At 37.6% G+C, this 25,809-nt stretch overlaps 1 protein-coding gene across 6 annotated transcripts in view; it reads right to left on the bottom strand.

The window, feature by feature from the left end:
• Positions 1–25,809, bottom strand: part of NRCAM (neuronal cell adhesion molecule) — a 99,643-nt gene that overhangs the window by 52,197 nt on the left and 21,637 nt on the right. For 4 of the 6 annotated variants that reach the window (XM_006161132.3, XM_006161133.3, XM_006161134.3 and 1 more), the window contains 9 exons: positions 25,522–25,706; positions 23,951–24,082; positions 13,237–13,380; positions 11,335–11,446; positions 8,404–8,570; positions 8,118–8,265; positions 6,329–6,453; positions 5,860–5,889; positions 3,962–4,063 (listed from right to left, as the gene is read on the bottom strand). In XM_006161132.3, coding sequence (XP_006161194.1) covers positions 3,962–4,063; positions 5,860–5,889; positions 6,329–6,453; positions 8,118–8,265; positions 8,404–8,570; positions 11,335–11,446; positions 13,237–13,380; positions 23,951–24,082; positions 25,522–25,706 — 1,145 coding nt within the window. The remainder of the gene's footprint in view (positions 1–3,961; positions 4,064–5,859; positions 5,890–6,328; positions 6,454–8,117; positions 8,266–8,403; positions 8,571–11,334; positions 11,447–13,236; positions 13,381–23,950; positions 24,083–25,521; positions 25,707–25,809) is intronic. The other 2 variants (XM_006161135.3, XM_006161136.3) reach the window with 1 other exon arrangement.

Raw genomic sequence — 25,809 nt, 5'->3', positions numbered from 1 at the left:
ATATATATATATATATATATATATATATATATATATATATATATATATATATATATATATATATATATATATATATATATATATATATATATATATATATATATATATATATATATATATATATATATATATATATATATATATATATATATGTATACCCAAAATATGGGCTTTTTTTTCAGAATAGGAGAAATTAAAGTAATACAGTGAAAGGCCATTTTTCCACTAAACAGATTGGCAACACTCAAACCTTGTTGATTTAGGTGCAGGGAAATAGACATTCTCAGACCTCGCAGGAAGTGTACAACTGCTACATAGGGCAGTTTAGAAATCTAACAATCCTAACACACATATCCTTTAAGAAATTATATTCCTAGCAGTTTATTTAGAGGAAGTAAACTTTTGCATATGTCTGAAAGACACATAAAAACAAATCCACACCGCAGCATTGTTTGCAATGGAAACACCTAATTGCAAACAACCTAAATGTCCATCAACAGGACACTAAAGATATCCTGGTATATCCACACAATTAAATACTCTGCTACCAATGAATGGGACTATTCCGTGTGTACTGAAACGAAATGATTTCTAAAATGTGTTGTTAAGTGAGACCAATTAGGGGACATAAGAATGTATGCTGGTGGAAGTAAAAAGATTTATATAACATGTACCTGTATGTACACACTTGGTTTTATATGTGTCACTTTTTGACAGTATATACTGATAACACTGATGTGGCCAGAGAAGTTGAGAGTTGGGGGTAGGAGGATGTACTACTCATTGTAAGCCCTTTTTGCCAACTAAAATTTTGAGGCATGTGTATGTCTTACTCTTGTAAAAAAATAGGTATTTAGGTACTCTTGACAGCTTACGATGTGCAAGTACCAATCTATGAACTATAAATACAAAGATGAACTAGAAATAGTGTGTGTGTGTTGCAGAAGGCCAAGTTAAATCCTTGGATTGCTCATTTCATCCTGCTTTTATTTGCTGATGATCTCCAGTTTCATAAATGAGTGACTTTCACAATTGATTTGTAGCCCAGACCTCTCCTGAAACTTGAATTATACTTGATAGGGATAGCCAATTGCCTACTCAACAATTCTACTTGGTTGTCTATTACAAAGCCTAAAAGTAGGCACGACCAGTATGACTCCAGTCTTTTTTTTGTACTGGTAGTGGTAATTCAGGTCATAACCTTGGAATCTGTCTTGGCTCCTCTTCTTCTTTTATAATCTCAATAGCCCTACTGCCTGCACCATTAAAATTTATGCAAGTTCTGATCATTTCTCAGTATTTGTATCCCTCTCAACCTACTCCAAGCCATCATCATCTTTATATGATTTATCACATAATCTCAACTCAGTAGTTCCCAAACTTTGTCAAATTCATGGTGTACTCAGTGTCATAGTAATTTTCTTTTATGGCTTTTTTAAGGCAAAACAAACAAACAAAAAATTCCTGTATTATTTTCATGTATTAAGTAGTTAGGCTTATACAACTTAATAAGTATTTGTATCTTAATTCAAATCCTATTGGGCATGGTACAACTTTTTAAACCATATGAACAGATTGTACACCAACTTCCTCTTTTCCTATTCCACAGTGATTTTTTTTTTTTTTGGTACTTGCTTTTCACTACAGCAAATTCTTTGCAGAGATATAATAGCATCACAATATGACATAATAATATATAATGTGAAACTGTCAACCGTCTCAAGTTAATTTCACATGGTGTCTGACAGATGTAACTATATTTTTTAAATATCCAAATTTAAAAATGAAATCTTAAAGATTATCCCGAGGTACCTCTGTGAATTTGCTAAGGTACCACAGGGCACTTCAGTGCAGTTTGAAAACTGTGTCCTTACTGGTCTCCCTACTTCTTCTCTGCTTATACTATAACATTTAAAATAAAATAACTCAAGTTATTAATTTATCCCTCCTCACTTAAAACTCTTTTTCCATGGCTTCCTAACCTTTATCATGGCCTACGAAGCCCTGCATGATTCACACGTCATGGCTACCACCACCCAACTCCTTGTCTCTGAACTTTCCTACTTCACTTCCTCTTGTTCATTTCACTGCAGCCATGCTGTCCCCTGGCAGACATGCCCCTGTCTTAGGGCCTCTGTTCTCTTCCTCTGCTCTCCCTGGAATGCTTTTCTTCAGATAACTGCGTAACAGTTATCACGGATTTTTTTCCTTATGTCTTGTTAACATATTCAAATGGCTTTCCTGACCATCCTATTCATGATTATACCCTATCCCCTATCTTCTCTCTCACACACACACAGACACATGTGTATTCTTTAAGAAGCAAATACTAAAACAGAATTAGAAACGCAAGAGATTTATTTGTGGCGAAATGCCCACAGAAGATAAAAGAGAGAGGAAGCAGAATTGGGCAGGGAAGCCCTTCAGATCACAGTGCTGATCTGAGACTGGAATAGGAGGGGAAGAAGGGACGAATGGGTGGGGAGAGCCTCAGAGTTCAGATAGTCCCAGGCAGGTCAGTGAGCCCCAGAGAGCAAAGATTACCCAGTAGAAGAGTTTTCATTGGGAATGGCTGAGCTCTGGGACCCTCACTGAGTTCAGTACCTGGAGTATTCTGGGGACTATGACCTCATGTGAACACTGCAGCTGATCCTTAGAGAAGGTACAACTGATGTGCCTATAAGTTAACACTCCTTATAGCAGGTTCTTTCTTGAAGGTAGATCCGAATTCTCTCTCTCTCTCTCTCTCAATACATATAATACCATTATACACAAAAACACAATACATTAGTTTTATCTAGTATCCTCATCTAAGATACAAGCTGTATAAAGACAGAGGTTCGCTTTTTCTTTTTTCTTTTTTCTTTTTCTTTTTCTTTTAAAACTGGTACATAATAGGCACTCGATAAATATCTGTTGAATGAATAAATGAATGAATGAGTACAAATGCTCTAAAATTTCAATGGTATAATTTTAACATAGGCAAAAGATGTCTCTAATCACCCTAACCAGCTGACTCTGGCTAACGGATTGAAACATCTAGAAGACTCTGCCTAAATAAATAAATGTTCTGATCAAGGACTCTGAAAACTCAGTGGAGAAGTGAGTACCCTAAACAACAAGATACAGAGGAGGCATTTGTTTAATTTTATTGGCAATAGTCTGCTTTACCAGGAAGTGAAGTAAATCAGCACACTCACTATTTCAGAAAAATCTTAGGTAGTCATCAGAAAGGAATGTAATCTTCCTGTAGTATTTACCTGAAGGTATTTTTAGCTTGTGACCTAATTGTGTCTGTTCTCTTAAGTGTCTCTCTTTGGTTTTACAATTAAACTTCCAAGCTTACCTATAGTTTAATTTATTAAGCTCTTCCAGTATCCTTAAGCATGGGCCCTCATCAGATTTTATTCCCTAGGTTTATATCCCCAAGAGAAGGGGCTGACATTGTTGACATGCCACTTTGTAGCAGGGACTACCAGAAAGAAAGAAACCTAGGTTGGAAGTTAATGAACTTGACACCTATGCCAAGCTCTGTTATCAACTATGTGTCTAAAAACTCACTTTACTCACCACATCTCAACATCCTAATACATAGAGCGGGCCTTTCAGTACCTGCTGTTATCCCTTTTTCCAAGAAGTAATGGGAAAAATAGAGAATCAATTTAAAATGCATCTTTCTACTGTGGTAGATATTTAAGGTGATTCTTATACATCTTAAACACAAATAACAGGATGTTTGCTTAGTTAACATTGTTAGTAATTAATTAATGTTTCCTACCAGAAGCTGTAACCAGGAATAACTAGCTCTGAAGAGAAGAGAGCCATAAATAAATACTTTTGTTCTACCAGTAATGACATGGAGAATGCCAGTGAACATCTTTGTGAGAAACTTCAGTTGCACTTAATAAAGTGCTTCAAAAATGGTCATTAGGTTTATGAGTGACAAAATAACAACACATACTTGTAATAGGGCTATTGTTGTCATCGCCTGGGGTCCATGACAGTTGAACACTTTTATCGAGTTGATTTGTCAATTCTAAATCAAAGGGAGGATTTGGGGCATCTGTAGACCAAACACACATACATGTTATGGTTAACCATCCACCCTTAAGAGTTTCCTTTAATTTGTGATACTATTCACAGAGGGGATATTTTAAGACATAGCACATGTAATGGTCAATGAGCATGCAGCTGAAATGAAATGAAAACAATGAGGCTGCTGGGAACACTTAAGCACGTCTAAGATCAGCTATCACTTATTAGTTCTGCCTGCTTGTTTTTCAAATGAAACTAAATAATTTATCATCAAAACGAATGAAGCAGACAGATATGGTTCATCAGCACCCTCAGTGTGTGACTTCTCATAAACATGAATGAGCACAAACATAAAAAAAAATAATAACAAGCTTAATTACTAATACATGGGGAATATAGAAGAGCAAATGCTGAAAAATACAGGCAAATAAAATGTACTGTTTAAAGAAGACTCAAATGTTCTTTCTACTGAGTGATAGATTTTGGTGTTCCTGAAGAATGTTTATATTTTTAAGAGAATTCCAAAATGGAGACTGTGTAGGTAGCCCTCAGTATGTATAGGTGTGTTTACTCTCAGAGGACGTTGGCACCTGTTGAGACAAAGGTGACCCAGAGGCATGTCTGCTTCATCTAACAGTGCTTCTGAGATCAAGAGAGATAATATTCCTTCTGGGCCATTTTTTTTTAAGAGGTTTTTGCCTTAAGGCATGTGAACTCACCAAAGAGAGAGAGAGAGAGACAGAGACAGTGAGAGGGAAAGCGAGAAATTACCCCTTAGGGGGGAATGGCCATGCCTCATTCCCTTCTCTGCCATTCTTCTCCTGGGATCTTGGGCCAGGTCTGGGACTCGAACCATCGCTGGCCATGTGGGAATCCAGTGATATAATCACTTTGCCCTCTGCTGGCCCCTCTTCTGGGCCTTTTCATAACCTTGCTCCTGGGAGAAACTCTGACTTTTGTGGGACAGGAGGCCATGTAAATATATGGATTCTTCTTTCTTATCAGTAAAGTAGTTAAGTGTCACGAAGGATAGATCATAGGATAATTAATAATGTTATGAAAACCCAGGTGAGACCATGCTGCAAAATTGATTTTTGTATTTATATGCTGAAAAAAGATGAGGGTCCTCTAAACAAAAAGATGTCTGAAAATTATTCTTGACTTATTAGCTTTCTTTTTTTTGAAATTTATTTATTTTTATTTTTTATTTCATGTTCTTTTATACATTCAATCACGTTATTTAGCTTATTTTCTTGACTCAGAAAAGTTACAACGTATGGATGTACCCCTCATTTTTGGTCTTTCTTTAATGACTTCTCTTAGTTAATACTAAGAGTTAGTTTTCCTAACATAAAGGTCAAATGTTCTAAACATCTATTTTTTTTCCCCTGTGTAAATTTCTTGAAATGGAATTCCCAAACATTTATTTTTCTAAAACAGCTTTTAATAGAATGAGGTGGAAACCTATTTATGGAATGATATTAGAAACAGCTCTTTCATTCTGTAAAATGTAGAGATGGCATTTGAAAAAGCACTTTGTTACTTAACAAGAACACTATCAAAGAGGGACTTTAATGGAAAGAAATTATCTCATAATGGCACATGAAATATTTAGAAACAACTAGAAATAAACTCTGAAAAATTCTAGAGCAATAATGATAAAATAATTTATTGCAGCAAATAAACAACACAATACAACAATTGACAGAGCAATCCTGCTTAAAGAAACACAATGATGCGATAGAGAAAATAAAGTAATTATCGTTTCTGCAAATGTGAAATTGCTTGACAGAAAATAGAGATATAAGACTCATATTAGTTTACCGTAAATGGGAGCTGGAGTTGGAGTAGGAGCTAGAAAGGATATTAATATAAAGGATTTAAATTAAAATTAGTAATGGAAAGATACAAGGTAGCACAAAAGACAAAGATTGCACAGGATTAAGATGATAAAATTAAGCCCTATGCTTAACTGTGAGACACAATTTTGCTAAATAAGCAGTAATCTTATAAGGAAAAAAATTTTCAATTTTAAATAGATAATTTTTCTCAGAAAAATATCACTACTGTACATGTCCACCATCTATCCCTGGGCTACTGTGGAGTATATTTATTATTATATTATATCATTGCTTCAAAGACATTTTTTGAAGAAGAAAAACATGGGCATTAACTTACCTATGAGGTAGCTATTAAGATATAACAAGCAAACATTTAATATTTACAATTTTTCTTCTTCCTTTTCAACTTCATACAAGAAAGCCAGTTGTATCATTTTGGTCCAAATTCTTACCAACAACGCTAAGCACAGCACTGGCGGAAACATTGTCCAGGGTTGTGTTGGCCACACACGTGTAGGTCCCACCGTCATCATCGATTACGTCAGCCACCACCAAATGATCCTTGTCAATAGTGAACCTGTGAATAAACACAGTCGCAGCCGCTGAAATGGGCACTCAATCATATCACATGATTGCTTTGCTAGCATGAGGGGAAGTCTGTGACTGACAAGCGAGAACAGTGATAAACGTTCTCAGCAAATTAGAGCAAAATTCTACACAGTATGTATCACTTTAGTAATTAATAATTCCAGTTGGAAAACAAGTGGATGAATTAGCATCCTGGCTGAGAAGGACATGTAATCATCTAGCACAGTGTTTTTCAGCCTGGCCCCTGGAGTCTCAGCTTCTTCAAGGTTTCCAGGGACACCCTGAAGAGAGGGAGACAGCTCCCCAGAAATCCTTACGAGAAGGCATAGTAAGGCTTCTGCTGTTGAGAAACATTGAAAATCACTCATTCAGCTCAATTGCTATGAAAGTACAGAAATTTTGTGTCATTTTTGCCATATGTATAAACTCTCACAGGAGACAGTAAATGCAAAACAAACCAAACCAAAACACAACAACAACAACAAACCAGTAATTCATTTTATCACCAGAAACAGGATGATTAGATCAGCAATTCCCACTAAGAGTTTTCTAGAGGTTACTTGTAGACATAAAAAATTGTTCAGTGAGTCAAAAATCAATGCACATAGGATTCATGTATGATTTTAATGAGGCTGCATAAATCATAAACTATTTTCCCAAGTAATTTCCAAATTAAAGCTCTGGCTGACTTAACCCAAAGTCATATGTCCCTCTCATCTTTTTTTTTTGGAGAGGTTTTTGCTATAGGGCGCGTGCACTCGCCAGACAGACAGACAGAGATGTCTCTCTCATCTTTATCAACTCCTATTCTACAAATAAAGCTGATCAATGGAAGCATGGAACTAAATAGAATCTCTGGACATACAAAGGAGAAAGCCATATAGTTCTTTGGGGGCCATTAACAAGCAATAGAACACCACAGATTTAGGTCAGCTGCATATGAACCACAGAAGCCACTTCCACGGAAATGCAGCATTCCCTCAGAAAAGGGATGATGCCTGTAGCCACCATTTTACTTCTAAAATCCACTTGTTCAATTGAGTTCTTACCATGGCAAATTGAGGGCCTTAGCTTCAAAATGGTAAGAACTTTCTTCCATTCTAAGCAAAAGGACTGGAACATGCTTAGGCATTTTTAAATGCTTTCCTTATATTTATTTTTATATTTTCTATTTTACTTTTTTTTTTTCCCTATTCACTGGCTTAAAAATAAAAAGAAAAATCACCCAAATAAAAACTAGTATCTTTAAACTACTATTAAGGATTCAGGAAGACTACGGTGATTAAAGAGATCATGTGTCTGCTTATCTGTAGAATGGTAATAAAAACATCTGCTGAGACTTCGGTGTGTAAGGTACAAAACAATGAACATTGCCTAAGACTTGAAGAGTTTTTCCCATCCCGAATTACACAGGAGACCAACATACACAGATAGACAAGCATTCTCAGGGTCTTATTTCAATCACATGATAACTTTCTAGGTCCAAATATTTCACAGGAGGGAGAAAATACATATCTCTTTTTTTTTTTTTTTGGAGACAGCAGACATCAGATACTAAGAACGTCACCATTAAGTCATTACACAATAAACCTTGAGTTCAAAAGCAGCTTAAAGAGAGACCGAAGAGAAAGGAAAGAAATCATCTTCAAATACCTTTCATCATTGGGCAGCTCACCGTTGTCTTTTAGCCACATGACAGTGGGGATTAAGGTGTGATCATGTTTCACTTTGCATTCAAAGGACACTGTGCTCCCTCTTTGCACAACTGCATATTCAGGCTGTTTAATGATCCTTGTTGGATCTAAAATTTAAAGTTATTGTTATCCATTGGCAAAGCTGGATAATTTGCTCAATGCAAAATCATTTTGTATTATGCTAGTAATACATAAATATACAAATACAAATACATAGTGCAAAAGATTTATTTCCTCTGCCTTACCTTTGATTTCTAAGTGAACCTCATTCTTTGCCATCCCTAATTTATTCCTTGCAACACAGGTGTAAGTTCCTGTACTGTCTTTCTGGGCCACAGGAATTTCCAAAGTTCCATTTTCATGTAAAACATAAATATCTTCATGAAGAGCACTTCCTTTAGCTCCTTTAAACCTTCATTACAGAAGTTATTGCAGTGAGAATAAAAACAAGTCACAATCTGAAGTCAGACAAAGTGCCACATTCATGGTCAAAACCAACTACGGTCTGCATTACAGTGTCAAGTTCAGAGACATTTGTAATTTGTACAGGCACACATGCTAAGTCTTGTGGCATATGTAAAGATAAGACTTGAAATGGAGAACTCAATAAATGGTGTCTATAGAATTAGGATGAGGATATACAATATTTACATGGTAATTTTTGTTACGATATGTCCATAATTTAGTATACTTATTATTTCCTATTTACCTCTAAATAACTGATAACATAGGTAGAAAAAAAGATTGTTCTTTTTGATATTTTACCCCATTTGTAAGGTACCTGTACCTCTATACAATTCAAAAGAGATTTTGATTCTAAGACTACATGAATTGAACTTTTGAAAGTATGAACAGAAAATACTTGGGTGAAAGAAAGCAAGTATGTCAAATAGAAGAAATGAAGATAGAGAAAAGGTTTGAGGGAAAGTTAACCTATTTTTTGTCTATCCTGTCACCTTCACTAGAAAATCATCCTGAAAGCATACATGTTCCTTTTTTGTCAGACCCGCCGACGGCGAACAGTTCTTGAGTTGGGGGGCGAGGATTAAAGACAAGAAGACAGGATAGAAACGGGAGGACTGCCAGTTAATACTGGTCAGCCACGAGTTAAGTTTATTACTCTGTTTTATACAGAAACATTTGGCTCTCTTAACGTGGGACTCAAAAGTCCTTGCTGAGTTTATTAGGTTGTTGTAAAGGAATTTCCAAAGTTCCATTTTCATGTAAAACATAAATATCTTCATGAAGAGCACTTCCTTTAGCTCCTTTAAACCTTCATTACAGAAGTTATTGCAGTGAGAATAAAAACAAGTCACAATCTGAAGTCAGACAAAGTGCCACATTCATGGTCAAAACCAACTACGGTCTGCATTACAGTGTCAAGTTCAGAGACATTTGTAATTTGTACAGGCACACATGCTAAGTCTTGTGGCATATGTAAAGATAAGACTTGAAATGGAGAACTCAATAAATGGTGTCTATAGAATTAGGATGAGGATATACAATATTTACATGGTAATTTTTGTTACGATATGTCCATAATTTAGTATACTTATTATTTCCTATTTACCTCTAAATAACTGATAACATAGGTAGAAAAAAAGATTGTTCTTTTTGATATTTTACCCCATTTGTAAGGTACCTGTACCTCTATACAATTCAAAAGAGATTTTGATTCTAAGACTACATGAATTGAACTTTTGAAAGTATGAACAGAAAATACTTGGGTGAAAGAAAGCAAGTATGTCAAATAGAAGAAATGAAGATAGAGAAAAGGTTTGAGGGAAAGTTAACCTATTTTTTGTCTATCCTGTCACCTTCACTAGAAAATCATCCTGAAAGCATACATGTTCCTTTTTTGTCAGACCCGCCGACGGCGAACAGTTCTTGAGTTGGGGGGCGAGGATTAAAGACAAGAAGACAGGATAGAAACGGGAGGACTGCCAGTTAATACTGGTCAGCCACGAGTTAAGTTTATTACTCTGTTTTATACAGAAACATTTGGCTCTCTTAACGTGGGACTCAAAAGTCCTTGCTGAGTTTATTAGGTTGTTGTAACAATACTTGGAACATTCTGCACATAACAGTTTAGATGCCTAAGGTTAGGCCCAGACAATAACCTTGGTCTCCATCTAGCGGTCACGTCCTGCATGTTTCTCATGTCTCCTTCTTGGCTCCCCACACTTTTTTCTGTGGATAAAGTGAGGTCTGAGGAGATTTTACTTTAATTCTAAACCAGCCTTTATTCTCTCCTCAGTAGTTGAAGCCTAACACAGCATCTGAAAACTGATAATGATCAGTAACTACATGTTTCAACTTTTTTTCACTCATTGTTTCCGAGCTGTTGCTAATCCTAGTATTGTCTCTTCCAGCTCATGGTAAAGAAAGCAAGCCCAGGGGAGGTAAAGAAATGATCAGGAATCATATATGAAAGGGGATGGTCTAAAGTGGGGAGTGAAAGGCTACGGGAGAATTTATCTGAGTCTTAGTCAGGAATATCCAGTGAGTGAGATGCTACAGGAAACTAATATGAACAAACTCTGTTGTTTGAGCCTATATACCCTCTCCTCAACCCGACATGATATATTTTAAGTTTATTTATTTCTTCCATGAGTAAGGTCTTGATGATGTGGTCAACTCCCAACCTTGAGCCAGTCTCAGATCATGAACATGTGTGTGCTTTGTGGTCTTAGGGAGGTCTCCAGAGGTGAACCAGGATCCCTCCCACATAGGGTTACTTTGCAGAGCATTTCATCTTATTGCAGTACCACTGTCTGACTGCCCAGACATGATATTTTCTTTACAAGGAATGTTCCTCAACACATCCTTCCTGTCACTATTCACTAAGTCCCAGGTGACGTCCATGGCATTGTAAAATATAGCAGCTTTACATTTCCATTGCGATTGATAGAATATACTGTTAAATAGATTATACATGTCAAAGTATTGGGTTGTCAGAAAAATCATAGTGCATTTTTGCATAGAAAAACAAGTCATGACTTTTCCGACAACCTAATACTTACCACAGAGCAAGTAGTTAAAAGTATATGTGAATGAATGAAGTTAATAATACATAGTATGAAGGATCATGCCCTTCCTTTTCCCTAAAACCCAACATATTTAAAAATGTGAAGGTTTTAGTACATGTAACCATTAAAAAACAAATAGAGCCTTACCATTCAATGGTAGGGAGAGGAGACCCAAAAAAGGCACATTCTAGTAAAGCAGGCCTGTTGGCAATGACTTGGTAGAGTGTGTTTGCAGAGGTGAGGATTCGTGGAGGCTCAGCTAAAAACATTTTTAAAATGTAAATAAATATTAAAATACATTTTGTGTACCCAGTGTATTTCTTGCATTTTGTCTTGAGGTCATTAAAGTTTATGATAAAGCACTATCAACTTATTTCTTCACTATATTTCCTATCAGGCATGACATTATCTATCAGTCACACAAGGCAAACATAAATAAATAAATAAAGTTTATTCCCTTTTATTCATGCCCCACATCTTACTCTGGGGGTAAGTACTTATTTTAAGTATTGGGTTACTTACCTGAATCTCCTACTATATTGTGATTCCTGTACAGCCAGAAAATAAGACTTTTTTTTAATCCACAGCATAGTATCTGGTACAAAAATGATAGCCATGTATATTTTTTGTTGAATGACTAGCCTATCAGAACCCTAATGGGTGGTAATGGTGGGGAACACATAAGCTGACAAAAAAGTATAGTCATGAGTGTGATGATGTGAAACAAAACCAGAGCAATAAAAGCAAAAGTACACAAATGGGATGATATCAAACTAAAAAGCTCTATACAGCCAAGGAAACACTCAACAGAGTGAAGAAACGTCCTATGAAATGGGAGAAAACATTCACAAGCCATATATCTGATAATGGGTTAATGTCCAAATTATGTAACAAACAACTCGATAGTCTGAAAACAAGCTGATTAAAAATTGGGAAAGGACTTGAATAGGTATTTTTCAAAGGAAGACATATACATAGTTAAAAGCTATATGAATAAATGTGTTCAACATCATTAATCATAAAAAAATACAAATTAAAACACAATGGTATTTCTTCATTCCATTGCCAGGTGGGTGTGCATGTGTGCCTAAAATCCTGAGAGGAGACTGGAGGAGAAGGGATTGTAGTATGGCCATCCCCCCTGGGCAGTGATTTCTTGCTTTCTGTCTCTCTGTTTCTCGGGTGTGCACATGCATTCTATAGCAAAAATATCTCTCTCTTAAAAAATATGAAAAAGTTGAACTCATAGAAGTAGGGAGTTAAAAATGGACCCAAAAATCAAAACCACTTCCTCAACATCCACAAATGTCTTAAATGTTTAGCCCTTTGGTGACCAATGACCTTCACTTCAAGCATTAAGAAAAATAACAAATACGGCTTGACTTCCTTCCTGATGTTAATTTTGTTTGAAAAGGGAGCATACTAATCTTAAGAATTTAAGCATAATTCCCTGGTAACATAAAAAACAATTCTTACATAAATTTTAGCAAACATGGTATTTTGATAGATATGTCCTACAAGAAAAATACAATGTTTATGTAAACCAGTTATTTCAGAATATGAGTATGTCATAATTTTCCAAGCTTATTTTTTCAAATTAAGTAAATGTACATCTATGATTTATATAGAGGCCAAACACTCTAATTAATGTCTTATTTTTGAAAAATCATAATCATTACATTGTTTTTCAGTTTGCCAGTTTCTGAGGATGGAAGAGTAGTAATATTCAGGTAGTAATAATGGACAAATACTATTTTTCCTTTTGAGGGGTTTGATACTTAGACTCACCATTTGTAAATAGAACAGTCTGACTATCTGATTCTTGCTACAATAAAAAAGTTGCCATTATAAAACCTGTGTTATGAACAAACATAAAGGTCAGACTGTAATATCCTTTAGAGCAAGGCTTATACTCTATCTTTGTATTTCCCTATATCTCTAAGTACTGTGCATTTCATATAGTTGATGCACAATACATTTTTGCTGAATGAATAGAAAACATCAGCCATTGATTTAATTTGCCATATTCTTAATAAAGGGAGAACTTACCCAGCACATTTACAAATGCATTTGCCAATAAATATCCATATTCATTAGAGGCATTGCATTGATATACTGCACTTGATCTTTCTTGAACATTTGAAAAAATAATGGTATCGCCATCTATTTTTCTGCTGGGGTCATCAGGAGCAACTGTTTGGGTGTAAAAATAGAAAGCATATAATTATTCATCTTTGTTTAAGAGGTGTATATTAAACTTGTAAATCGTGAGGTCTACATACAGTAAGTAGGACAAAAATACAAAGCAAAATTATATATATACATATATACACACATACACACACAAAGAGACATACACACACACACAATGGAATACTTATTCAGCTTTTTTTGAAAAAGGGAATTCTGTCATTTATGACAGCATAGATTAATGTAGAGGACACTGTATTAAGTGAAATAAGCCAGGCACAGACTGATAAAGGTTGATCTGCATCAGACAGCAAGGAGACTAGAATTTAGGCAGAAACCATATCATTTCCTCTTCAGAATTTAATTATCACATATCCGCATGAGTATATGCTCAATATCCACTGAGTCTTAAGTTGATTGATTCTGTAACACTGAATATTATTTGGCAAGACACTGGGGGAAAACAGCACAAGTTTAGATGAAAACTGCACTCTAAGTTTAGGAAAACACTGCCTTGTTCTTGAAGACACTGCAGTTATTTATGAGAAGGAAGCAAATTATCAAGAAGAGATAGCAAAATCTATTCAGAAACATATAAACACTGTAACTTGTCCAAATCTGTCCCTTTGTAAGAGTCACTTCTTAAAACAAAGAGATAATAAATAAGTACATAGAAATAGAGCTCATAACCAAATGAAAAAAATGCTTGTTTTTGTGGTTAGGAAATTGCTGAGACTAAGGTTGAAAAAAATTGTGTAGATCTCTTAAGTACTTAAAACAATTGTTTAGACCAGGATTGATCCTTACTGATGTGGAATAGAACTGGCAGGGTAATATAATATGTGGGAATTTACCCAGGGCATGCTCAACAGTTTGGAACATCTATTGAACATGAATTCTTTCTGTGAATGTCAAAGCTTAGGCTATAACCTTACATTACTTGAAAAAGTATACTAAAAGGGCTTAGGTCTCTGTCTCAGCATGCTGTTCAAAATCAAATTAAAAAGCAACACCCTTTCTCTTAAACTAGTCTTGCAACTTGAACCAGTTAAGAAATCTTTCTTTCATTCTAAAGAAAATTTTTACTTTGATAATGGAAAAAGAATGTGCATAAAGAACACATTTATCACTTCACTTAGGCTCCTTTATCACAATTAAAACAAAAATATTTAGTTCATCTAGAGTTTTATCCATCTACTTCAATAAAAATAAACCAGATTTGGACCAGCAGATGGCATAATGGTAACGTTGCTGGACTCCCACATAGCTGACCATGGTTCAAGTCCTGGACCTAGAGACTTAAAATTCACGCCAGGCGTGTGTGCATGTGTGTTCAGGATTTCAAGGAGAATGGAGAAGGGATTGCCATGTGGCAATCCCCCCTGGAGGGTGATTTCTCCCTTTCTGTCTCTCTGTCTCTCTCTGTCTTTCTGGCAATTCCCTCTCTCTCTCTGTTTCTCTGGCAAGCACACACACCCTTATAGCAAAAATCTCTAATTAATTAATTAACCAAATTATAGTTACACACCTTTTTAAAATTGGACATACTAAAAATATTTGGCTTTCTCATTCTGTAATAGCTACTGCTGCTGTAACAAATTACCACAAACTTAGTTGTTGAAAACAGCATAAATTAATCATTCAGTTCTGTAGGTTAGAAGTCTGACATAGGTCTCGTTGAGCTACAAGTAAACAAATCAGCAAGGCTGAGTTCCCTTCTAGAGGCTCTGGGGGAGAGTCCATTGTCTTCTCTAGCTTCTGAAGGCTGCCCACATTCCTTGACCCATGGTTCCCTTCATTCATTTTCAAAGCCATCAGTGTTGCATCTATCGCATCACTCTTCCACACTCATGTTTCTCTTGTCATGACCACAGATAGGAAACACACTCCACTTCTCAGTGCTCGTTTGATTAAATTAGACCTAAACCACACAGTCCAGGATAATCTCTTGGAGTCCCTTAACCTTAATAACGTGCAAAGTTCCTTTTGCCATTTAAGATAACATATTCATAGGTTCTAGGGAGTAGTATGTAGACATCTTTAGCTGGCCATTATCCTGCTTATTTCATAGTGTATCACCCTGACGGCATAAAAGTTGTTTAGATATTTCATTCTAAAAGAACACCATACATTGAAATGTAGAGTAAGTTTTTACCCAGATTATTAAAACTCTAATTTATGAGCTACTCCTCATGGACTAAATAATGCCTTTATTCCTAAAAAGGCATGATAGATAAAGTCCTTCAGCACTTTGATCACAATTAATAGCTAATTCACTTTAGATGCTAAATGATTTGTTCAAACAGTGATGGGATTGTGGAGATACTTTGAGTTGGCTTCATAGCTAACATCTGTGGTTAATGACTAATAATTTCAAAATTGCTTTAGAACATATTCTTCCAGTCAGAGGACAAATACAAGTCATAATTCCTTTGACAGCAAATAGATTTTATTGATAATTGACAGCAAAGACAGAAATGTCACACTGGCCTAGGAAGTGAACAATAGCCATGGTAGGCAACCATGAACCCTGAGAGTGCAGTGTCCCATTGAGCAGCCCAGATCCAAGCTGTGTGACACTGGGGCCTTTTTAACTCACAAGGTAAGTAACGTCCATCCAGTGTCTCCATAAGACAAGTGGGAACACAGAGCAGCTTTTCTAAAGCCTCTTTCTCCATTTATTATTCTTAGCATTTTCAGACCCAGCACTTGGGCACTCTGTTGAGACTCTTCATGGGACTCTTAGTACCTATCCTGTACCCACCCTGAGAGCCATGCTGTGGGTGCACCAGGCAGTGGAGTATGTGCTTGGGGATCTTAGATGATGGTAAAGCACGGGCAAAGCTCTAGGCTGAATCACTCTGGTTGAGTGACAAGCTATGTGAGAAGAGCTCTTCAAATTTCTTGCATATGTTGAGCTCTTAACAGTTACACCACCATGTAATGTTTAATGGGAGCAGAGTTTAATTTTTGCAAGATGAAAAAGTTCTGGAGATCTGTTGCACAACAATGTGAATATACTTACACTAATGACGGTGTACTTCAAAATGGGTGAAAGAGTAGATTTTAAATTGTGTGTTCTCATAAAAAAATAATAATGATAAAAGTTACATCACTGTGAACATGGAAGACAAAGCTCAATGAAAAAAGCAAAAAAGACAATTTTTGCTGAGTAGAGATGCATCATTCACAAACATAGATCATGGGGAAAAAGAAACCCTTTTCTGTAGCTCACAGTTGGATTTTTCTTTGCGATCAACTCTTTGGAAAGATATTCTTTACCCAAAAAGCATTTAACTGTATCTGCCTTATTTATGCTAAATGGAAGAGCAATCTTCAAATATTTATTCTTGGCAAGGTATTTAGGAATAAAATAAACCCTTTAGGTAAGGGTAATGAATAGACAGATCTTTCTCCTTGGGAGTTTAGGTTACATTTTCCTTAACTGCTTATTAAAGAAATGCAAGCAAACCCAGGAACAGTCACGGTGACATATGGACGCTCTCGGTTGGTAGCTGGACACAGAATGAAACTGCTAGTATAGAGATACATGATGGCTTTGGACACTGTGCGGGCTACAGAGTGGGAGTAACTCTCCAGCATACAAACGCAAATTATCCAAAGAAATAGTAATTCATTTGGGGGACAACCAACTTCATTAGCTCTAACTGAACACTGGAGAAAGATATTTAAGAGCACAGAATTATCATATTTTAAAATACCAAAGATAAGTTCCAGAGCTGATGTGATAGCCTGCATAATTTTTTTTTCTTAACCTAACTCTGCTGATGTGACTGTCTAAAATGATTAAGGTTTCCAACATGTTGATAACAATACTAACGATGCCTTACATACATAGACTCTCTGGCTTCCTGCTGGAGAGCCCCTGCCATGCTGGTGGTGGTCCTGAAGGCCAAGGGCACTGCTGCTGTGGTTCTTGGCTCTGTCTAGGAAGGCTTTGGGAGAGTCCAACATTTGTGGATTTTCAGTCATCCCCCACATAAGTGGCATTAGATCTTTAAAATGTCTTTACATATATTGCATAATTTTATCTTTAAAAAGACTTTGTGGAACCACCAGATGGTGTGGTGGTTGTGACTCTGGATTCCCACATGGCCAACAGTGGTTCAAGTATCCAATCTAGTGTCTTTGCTTTCTCAATTTCCCTTTCTCTTTCTCTTTGTCTCTCTCTGCTCAAATTAAAAATCAAAAACAAAAATAAATAATAATAACAAATAAACTTAAATAATTTTTTTAAAAATTAAAAAAAGGACTTTGCAAAATATGTTAATCAGATAGTATTAATTGCATTTTAGGGATGAGAAACTATTTGTGTAAACAATATGAATGCTCAGATTTTCTAAGTTAGTCCACTTTACAAATGTTTCTGGGAACTGAACATCCAAGCATAATGAACAAATCTCTGGGTGAAGAGTCAGATTTTCCTTTTCATTTATATAGTCTATCCCCTTTAAGGTGGTGCCAACTGAGCCCTTTGCTTTAGAGAAAAGGGAGAAGGAAGATGTCTTCTGGGAATTTAGGGACTGTCCTGGACTAGGCCTCTATTCTGCTGGATGCTTATCAAGTGTTATCAGCTTTCAATCTCTTCAAAGTGAGCAATATATTTAACTGGGGCAAGAAGAGGACTGCACTGTTCACATCCCTTTGTTCTTTTTCTTCCTCATAGCTGAGAGAAAAGGGACCATTTAATATAATAATAGTATGGTCTTATACATCTTCCATGCAGAAGAGTCTGAGAGATCTAATGCCACTGAAGTGGGGAACCACTAAAAATCTCTCTCCCATTGCCTTCCTAGACAGAGGTAGAAACTGTAGGGGCCAGTAGATGGTATAGCGGTTACATAGCTGGACTCCCACATGGCCAACCGCAGTTTGAGTCCTGGATCCAGCAGCTTCAAATCATAGCAGGTGATGTGTGTGCATGCCCAAGATCCTAGGAGGAGAATGAAGGAGAAGGGATTGCAGCATGGCCATCCATGCTGGGGAGTAATGTCTCACTTTCCCTCTCACTGTCTCTGTCTCCCTCTCTCACCAGTGAGCACATGCACCCTTTGGAAAAAAACCTTTTAAATTGGAAAAAAGAAAAGAAAAGAAAAGAAAAGAAAAGAAAAGAAAAGAAAAGAAAAGAAAAGAAAAGAAAAGAAAAGAAAAGAAAAGAAAAGAAAAAAACCACAGAAGTCATTTCTTTAGCCTTTGGGACCACCACCAGAATGGCAAGGGCTCTCCAGTGAGAAGCCAGAAAGAAAGAATAAATAACTTGTGGACACTCATCTAAGTGAAACTCCAAAGTTCTAAAAGGCAACTTCCTAGGCTTTGCCTCATCCTGCTGATAGCCGGGTCCTGGGTTCTACTTATATACCCTCTCAGACACTGCAGGTCACACAATAAAATCAAAGCTTTTTATGTTCTTTTTCCTGACTTCTGCAGATTGTTTAAAACATATTTGAGGTAGTTTGGAGAACATTCTATACTTAACATGGCCAAATAAAGTTTTAAGTAACCTGGCCAATTCCGGAGCTTTAGGAGACACTGAGATAGGAGCCCGGAGGCTTTTGGACTTTATTCTTCCGGTCGTATAAAACAGTACATTCCAGGTCTGAAAAGCACAGTCACAAATCAATAACATCACATTTTGCTAATAGAACTCAATCCTTACTCCTCCCTTTCTCTGATCTTGCTTTCTCTTGGCAGCCAGAGCCAGCAAAGAAGGAGACAGCCAGTGTCCTCAGGAGGCTGTGGACCTGGAGTGTGATCCCCTGACAGTCGCTGTTGTGTGACACAGGGAGCATACTTCAGGTACCTGGCAGGGACACTGCACAGTTCCCTGCATGATGATGCTGCAGAAGCACAGTTGTTCCCTCACCCTTCACCCTCTGCTGCTGTCCACCCACAGTTTCTGCAGTCTCGGGTGGAAGGTGTCAGCAGGCTACCTCGTGATTCTAGCTAACTTCTGGGACCTGCACTAGTACCGGTGAAGGTGAGGAATCCTTACCATGCTAATTTAGCATTGCCATGTACTGCTCTTGGTTCCTGCCCTGGTCTCTCTGCCATCCTAACCCCATGCCCCAGCACTGCTGGATGCATGTGTGGGGTGCACAACTCAGTAAACCGCAGATGGGAAGCAAGCACAAGATGACTATTTGCAGAATGATTTCCAAACCCCAAAGACAATTCTGTTTAGGGGCATATCTGTTTATGGGGCAACTACTATGCAAGGTGGAAAGGAGAGAGGGACAAGGTTCCTCATACTTCTACTAATTTTTTTGATAGTTTTTATCCACCTCATTCACTTCTTATTTCTGACCAGGGGAGATCAACACATGGTGAGGGAAGGTAAGGTTCCATACGAACCTAACTATTTAAGACTTAGTCTACCCAAGAGGTCACTCAGCAAAAGTTGTTGATGGACCAGCTGCTGAGAGCCAGGGGCAGGACAGGAGATGGCTGTTCTTTTTGCAGTATCATCATGCAGAAAGCCATCTAAGACCTCTGCCAGCCCATTGCCTTTCAGTTATTACTGTCCAAACAGTAATCCATGTACTTTCAGCTTGGTCACCTTGAAAGATCCCTTTCAAGGAAGCATCACATCACCTTGGTATGAACATGCAGCTCTTACTCCCTGCACCACTGGCATCCTGGAAGGGCCAGGCCCCAGACTTTGCTATGTGGTGCTCCTGTCCTTGCCTACCCACTCAGAGTTGACTGTCTGAGGCACACCCAAAGTTGAGGGACCCTGACCTGTAGGAACTACGGGACTTCAATCTCACCTGCCCAGCTTCCTTTTTTTTTTTTCCCCTGTCTCTTGGGGACTCAACATTTGGGAGATAGAAAAAATGAATTTATTTGGGACCCTAATTTGAAAGATTTTGTCCTCTTTCTGCTCTGAACATAATCATAATTTAGAATTAAAATTGAAGAGCCTAACTAGTCACTTGAGACCATTGATCCTTGCCCCCAAAGTAGATCTTTTATAATTTATCCTATCCTTAAAATTTTCACTTATAAGGAGGATGTCTATGACTACATTTTCAAGCCTTAATACAACTAGAGTTATTAGATTCTCTCAGGGGTATTGTCTATGCTGGTATTCAGACCATAATATGGTCTGAATGTTTGTGTCACACTAAAATTCATATGTTGAAACCTAACCCTCAAGGTTATAGTATTAAGATGTAGGGTCTTAGGGAGATGAGAGTTCTACCCTCATGACTAGAATTAGTGCCCTGATAAAAGGTTTGAGAGAACCCATTTGTCCTTTCTACCATATTAAGACACATAGGAAATAACATCTATGAGGAACAGGTCATCAGACACTTTGATTTTAGACTTCTTAGCTTCCAGAACCATGAGCAATCAATTTTATGTTGTTTTATAAATTATCCAGTCTACAGCATTTTGTTATCGCAGCAAGGACAGACTAAGACAGCCAGTTTGGAGAGATCAAAACCTGAGCAAGGCAGGAGGGAAGATTAGCTTCATTATTTAATCCCCCCTTTTTATGTCACTAGTCCATCCATATCTCAATTTTCTCTACTTAGGACTGCATTCTGAACCTTTCAAACTCAGTGTTTCCCCTGTGTTCCCTACTGAGCAGCTAGATGGACAGTCTCTCCCACTTGTCATTTTCGCTGAGCCTAGTTCTCAGGTGCACATTTAACCTTTAGTAAATCAACACAGAATCTCTGAGCTGCAAAGCATGATAGTGCTGAGTGTGCTCCATCATGTGTTGTCATTTAGTAAACATTCCTAAAATAATCATATACATTCTTAATGGTTATTAAAAAGATTTTATTTAACTTTATTTATTTATCATTATTATTATTATTATTATTTTCCAGTTTGATCAGAGAGAAACGGGGTGGGGGGTAGTGAGAAAGCAAGACACCAGGTCGGGGACTTGAACTGCAGTTGGCCACGTGGGAGTCCAGTGTCCTTAACCACCATGCCACCTGCTGGCTCCAATAATCATATATTGTATCAGCTATGGAATGTCTTTTACTTTTTCTCTGTTTGGACTCTTATTCCCTAGAGAATGCCAACAGCTTCCAGCTACACACCACAAAGTAATCTCTGGAGTTTAATTAATCAATTAATTAATTTTAGAGGGATTTTTGCTATAGGGTATGTGTGCTTATCAGAGAGACAGAGAGACAGAAAGCGAGAATCCACCCCCTGGGGGAATGGCAAAGCCATAATCCCTTCTCTTACATTCTCCTCTTGGGATCTTGGGCATGCATGCACGCGCCTGGCATGTTTTAAGCCATCCGTTCTGGGACTCGAACTACAGTCCACTACGTGGGAGCTCAGTGTTGTAGCCATTAGGCCTGTGCTGGTTCCAGTTTTTTTCTGATACTAATCATGGTTAAAATTGAAAGCAGAAACACCCAAACCCCATTTGCTGGCCTCTTTAGGCTCTGTGTTTTCCCATGAACTCATTTCCCTTTACGGTAAACACAGGCTGTCTCTTTCAAGGTTTCTGACTACCACCGCGCTGACACAGGCAAATGTCCAGTAAATACTCATGAAACAGGGTGCAATTCTCCAGGCTAAGCCTGCAGTTGTCAGACCTTGACAGTGAGAAACAGAACTTGTGCCATTTTAAATCCGTGAGCAGTTTTCAGATTCATCTTAAGGAGAAAATTGCTTATTGTTTTAAGAAAATCCATTTGATGGAAACTTTGGTAATATAAAAGTAGAACAGATGGGCTTTTGAAAAAATAATTATTTACTTCTTCAGAGAGCGAGAGAAAGAGACTGTGGCCCCAATAGGATTTTCCTTTTTTTTTTTTTTTTGGAGAAGCTTTTGCCATAGGGCGTGTGCGTTCGCTAGACAGAGAGAGACAAAGAGACAGAAAGCAAGAAATTACCCCCCGGGGGGATGGCCACGCCGCAATCCCTTCTCCTCCCTTCTCCTCTTGGGATCTTGGGCACGCACGCACACGCGCCTGGTGATGAGTTTTAAGCCACAGGGTCCAGGACGTGAACCATGGTCAACTACATGGGACTCCAGTGACATAGCCATTATGCTAACTGCTGGTCCCCCCAATAGGATTTTCATGCCACAATCTACTTCCAGTCTCAGCTAACCTGGTTCACAGGGCATTCACACAGGGTGTAAAACCGACAGTTGATTCTGACTCAGAAACAATCAGGAGCCAATGTGCTGTGCTTCATTAACTGCAGCCTTATGATGAGTCACCAATATCTTCACAAGGGATCGTGATACTGACTGGGAGGATGAACCAGAGACTGGGTTTTAAAAAGAAAGAGATATTTTTCCCCTCTCTCTCTCTGGGTCTAAGAGGAAGTCTAAACTCCAAGAAGGAGGAAACGTTCCTCTGTGGGCAGCAGCTTGTGGTGGGTGTGGGACAAGCAGAGCTAGTGGGCTCTCTGTGCCAGGCCCTGCTTGGGAATCCAGAAGAAATGAGGTGCAAGAACCATTTTAAGCTTCCCAAACCAGCCCCCCTCCATAATTTCCTTTTACTATCCTTAAGCCTTTAACTATGTTTTGTAAAACTAGTCTGTGCTCCAATTTAGAGGATATTATAATGAAGGACCTGTGGCTACACTTTAGGGGACAGTTCTGAGCAGTGTAGTGGCAGTTTGGGAAACTGGCTAAGAAAAAAGAGCCGGGAGCAGCAGAGCAGAGACGATGGCTAAGGGAGGTGACAATCACAGGCACTGGCAGTGTCATGCAAGGATGATCTCTGCGATACTCAGGCAGGGAAAGCCAGCAAAAGACTGAGCATCCTGCACATGACAGGGGTCAGGGGATTTGCTCTTTGGGTATCAATGGGAGGGTAATCTTTGAAGATTAGAGAACTTGGGAACATTTGGACTATACTAAGGACTGAAAACTCTGTTTCCTATTTTTGTCATATCCAATGGCTCTGTGGCTTGTCTCCCTGCCTATCTCCTCTGACTTCTATGATGTTTCCACAAATCACTTGACATTTTGAACAAATAAGATCATCTGAACTCAGTGATGTTTATTTCTGACTCTGTCATCCTTCCCATGACCCATGTTAAAAAGGAGTAACTATTGGCAGGTCTCAGTCAACACATATCAGTATGTTAATAGCATAAACTATTCAAAGTCACCATAAATAGCTAAAGATAATTAAATAAAACTCTAAAAGTAATTTGGTGTCTCTGATTAACTTTCTAAGGCTTTCATCCTTAATCTGAATTATTTTCTACCACCTTTTGTTTATTATTACTTTTTTTTGGAGAGGTTTTTGTTATAGGGCGCGTGCACTCACCAGAAAGACAGAGAGAGACAGAGAAACAGAAAGCAAGAAATCACCCTCCGGGGGGAATGGACATGCCGCAATCCCTTCTCCTCCATTCTCCTCTCGGAATCTTGGGCACACATGCACACACGCCTGTTGTGAGTTTAAGCCACTGATCCAGAAATCGAACCGCGGTCGACTACATGGGAGTCCAGCGACATAGCCGTTACGCCAACTGCTGGTCCCATCTTTTGTTTATTGTTGAGGTGTAGATAGTCTCTGAAAATAGGGTGCAATTAGAGCCGAGCAAGGAAACTTACTTTCTATCGGAACTCCATTCGTTAACCAGCTAATTCTGGGTTTAGGGTTGCCATTAGCTCTGCAGATTAATGACCCATCCTCTCCTGGGGACAGCACAAGATTTTGAGGTGCCATAATCCAGTACGGTGCCGCTTTATTGAAAGAAGAAAAACAGACCAAAAATCTAAGTCAAGTAAGTATTTGAGCAAAATAATATATTACTAAGCTATTTTAATTATAAAAATAAATATTTTGCAAAACCCTTGTTAGTCTCATTTTTCAAGTAAACAGATTTATAAGCAATGTTTCAAAGAATACTTTAGACTTTCAAAAGAATATTTAGAGTGACTCACTGATATATATGTGTGTGTGTGGGGGGGTGGGTGTATTCTAGACATGTCTGATACAAGTATCAATATCTCATTTTACATTAAAATTAATTACACATCAAAAGAAGTGACAAATTTCTGTGAGGTTGTACAACAATCTACAGGTATGGGTAAAACTAAGAAACACGAACTTAAATTCCAAGCCCTGTAGAATACATGTGATTATACAATTAGGAAGTGATTATAAAGATTTTCATTTTTGAAAAGTTGCAAAGGTTGCAAAGAATGTTCCTGGATACTCCTTACTCAGCTTCCTATCAGGTTAACAGCTTACATATGTACAATTATCAAAACAAGAAATTAACCTTGGTACCATACTATTAAATCAACTATCCATTCTGTTAGGATTGCCTCGGTGTTTCCACTGAAGTCTTATTTCTGTCTCAGGATCCTGTCTCAGACAACACTGCATTTACTTGTGTCTCCTCCAGTCTCAGCATTTCTTGGTCTTCCCATGTCTTTCACGAGCCCGACACCATGAAGAATGCTTGTCAATTATTTAGGTTTGTCAGGTATTTTTTCATGATAAGCCTGAGATTTGGGGTTGTTGAGAGGAATATCGCAAAGGTGATGGACCCTTCTGATTGCATCGTATGAAGGAGTACAGGATATAATCAGGTTTTATGATTGGTGACATTAATCCTCATCTCTTGGTTTGGTGGTGTCTGCCAGGTTTCCCCACTACTAAGTTACTATTTTCCTGCATTCCATACCGTGTTCGCAAGCAGACATAATTAGGCCCTGCTCACTCTCCAGGCGAAGGGAAGTAAATGTCATCTTTTTGAGGATGAATTATTAAGGAATATGTGGACAGTAATTCATTTCGGGGTGGAGGAACAACACTTTGAAACTATGCAAGTATCTTGTTTCTCCCTAAAATTTCACCAATTTTAGTACTCATCAATGGATCTTGCCTGTAGCAATTATTACTGTAGAATCAAATGATGATTTTCTATTTTTTCTCATTCTTTTTGCACTTATTAATTGGAATTCTTCTGTGAAGAAGTTTGGAAGGAGTGAATTTTTTTTTTTACCTGCTCTAAATGCACTACAAATAGCAATGAGAAAGATTTAAGGTCTCATGAATATTGATATAAATTTACATTTATTATTAGTGACGAACATAATCAAAAGTATATTTAATGAAATTGTTAGGGCCTCTCATGAAAGCAAGAAAAATGCATTTTCAACAGCAATATTACCTTTAACTGTGACAGAAATAGTATGATGAATGGCTCCTAATGAATTTTTTGCTATACATTGGTAATTTCCAGAGTCTGCCTCGGAAACATGAGTGATCTGCAAGGTTTTCTTAAAGTTCTTATAAAATGTCCGATTCATGGGCAGTGTTCCGTCTTCTTTTATCCAGTAAATAATTGGGGTAGGTCTGGTAAGATAAATAGATAGTGATGTTACGGAAAAGAAACTTCCCAGTGACTGCTTCTGAGGGTGACTTTTTATGCAAGTTTACAATATATCTTTAGATAAAG

The sequence above is a fragment of the Tupaia chinensis genome, unplaced genomic scaffold, assembly GCF_000334495.1.
Source record: "Tupaia chinensis unplaced genomic scaffold, TupChi_1.0 Scaffold138322_1, whole genome shotgun sequence".
NCBI classification, from domain to species: Eukaryota; Metazoa; Chordata; class Mammalia; order Scandentia; family Tupaiidae; genus Tupaia; species Tupaia belangeri.
Note: the sequence above shows the minus strand (reverse complement) of the source record. Positions and strands in the feature narration are given on the sequence as shown.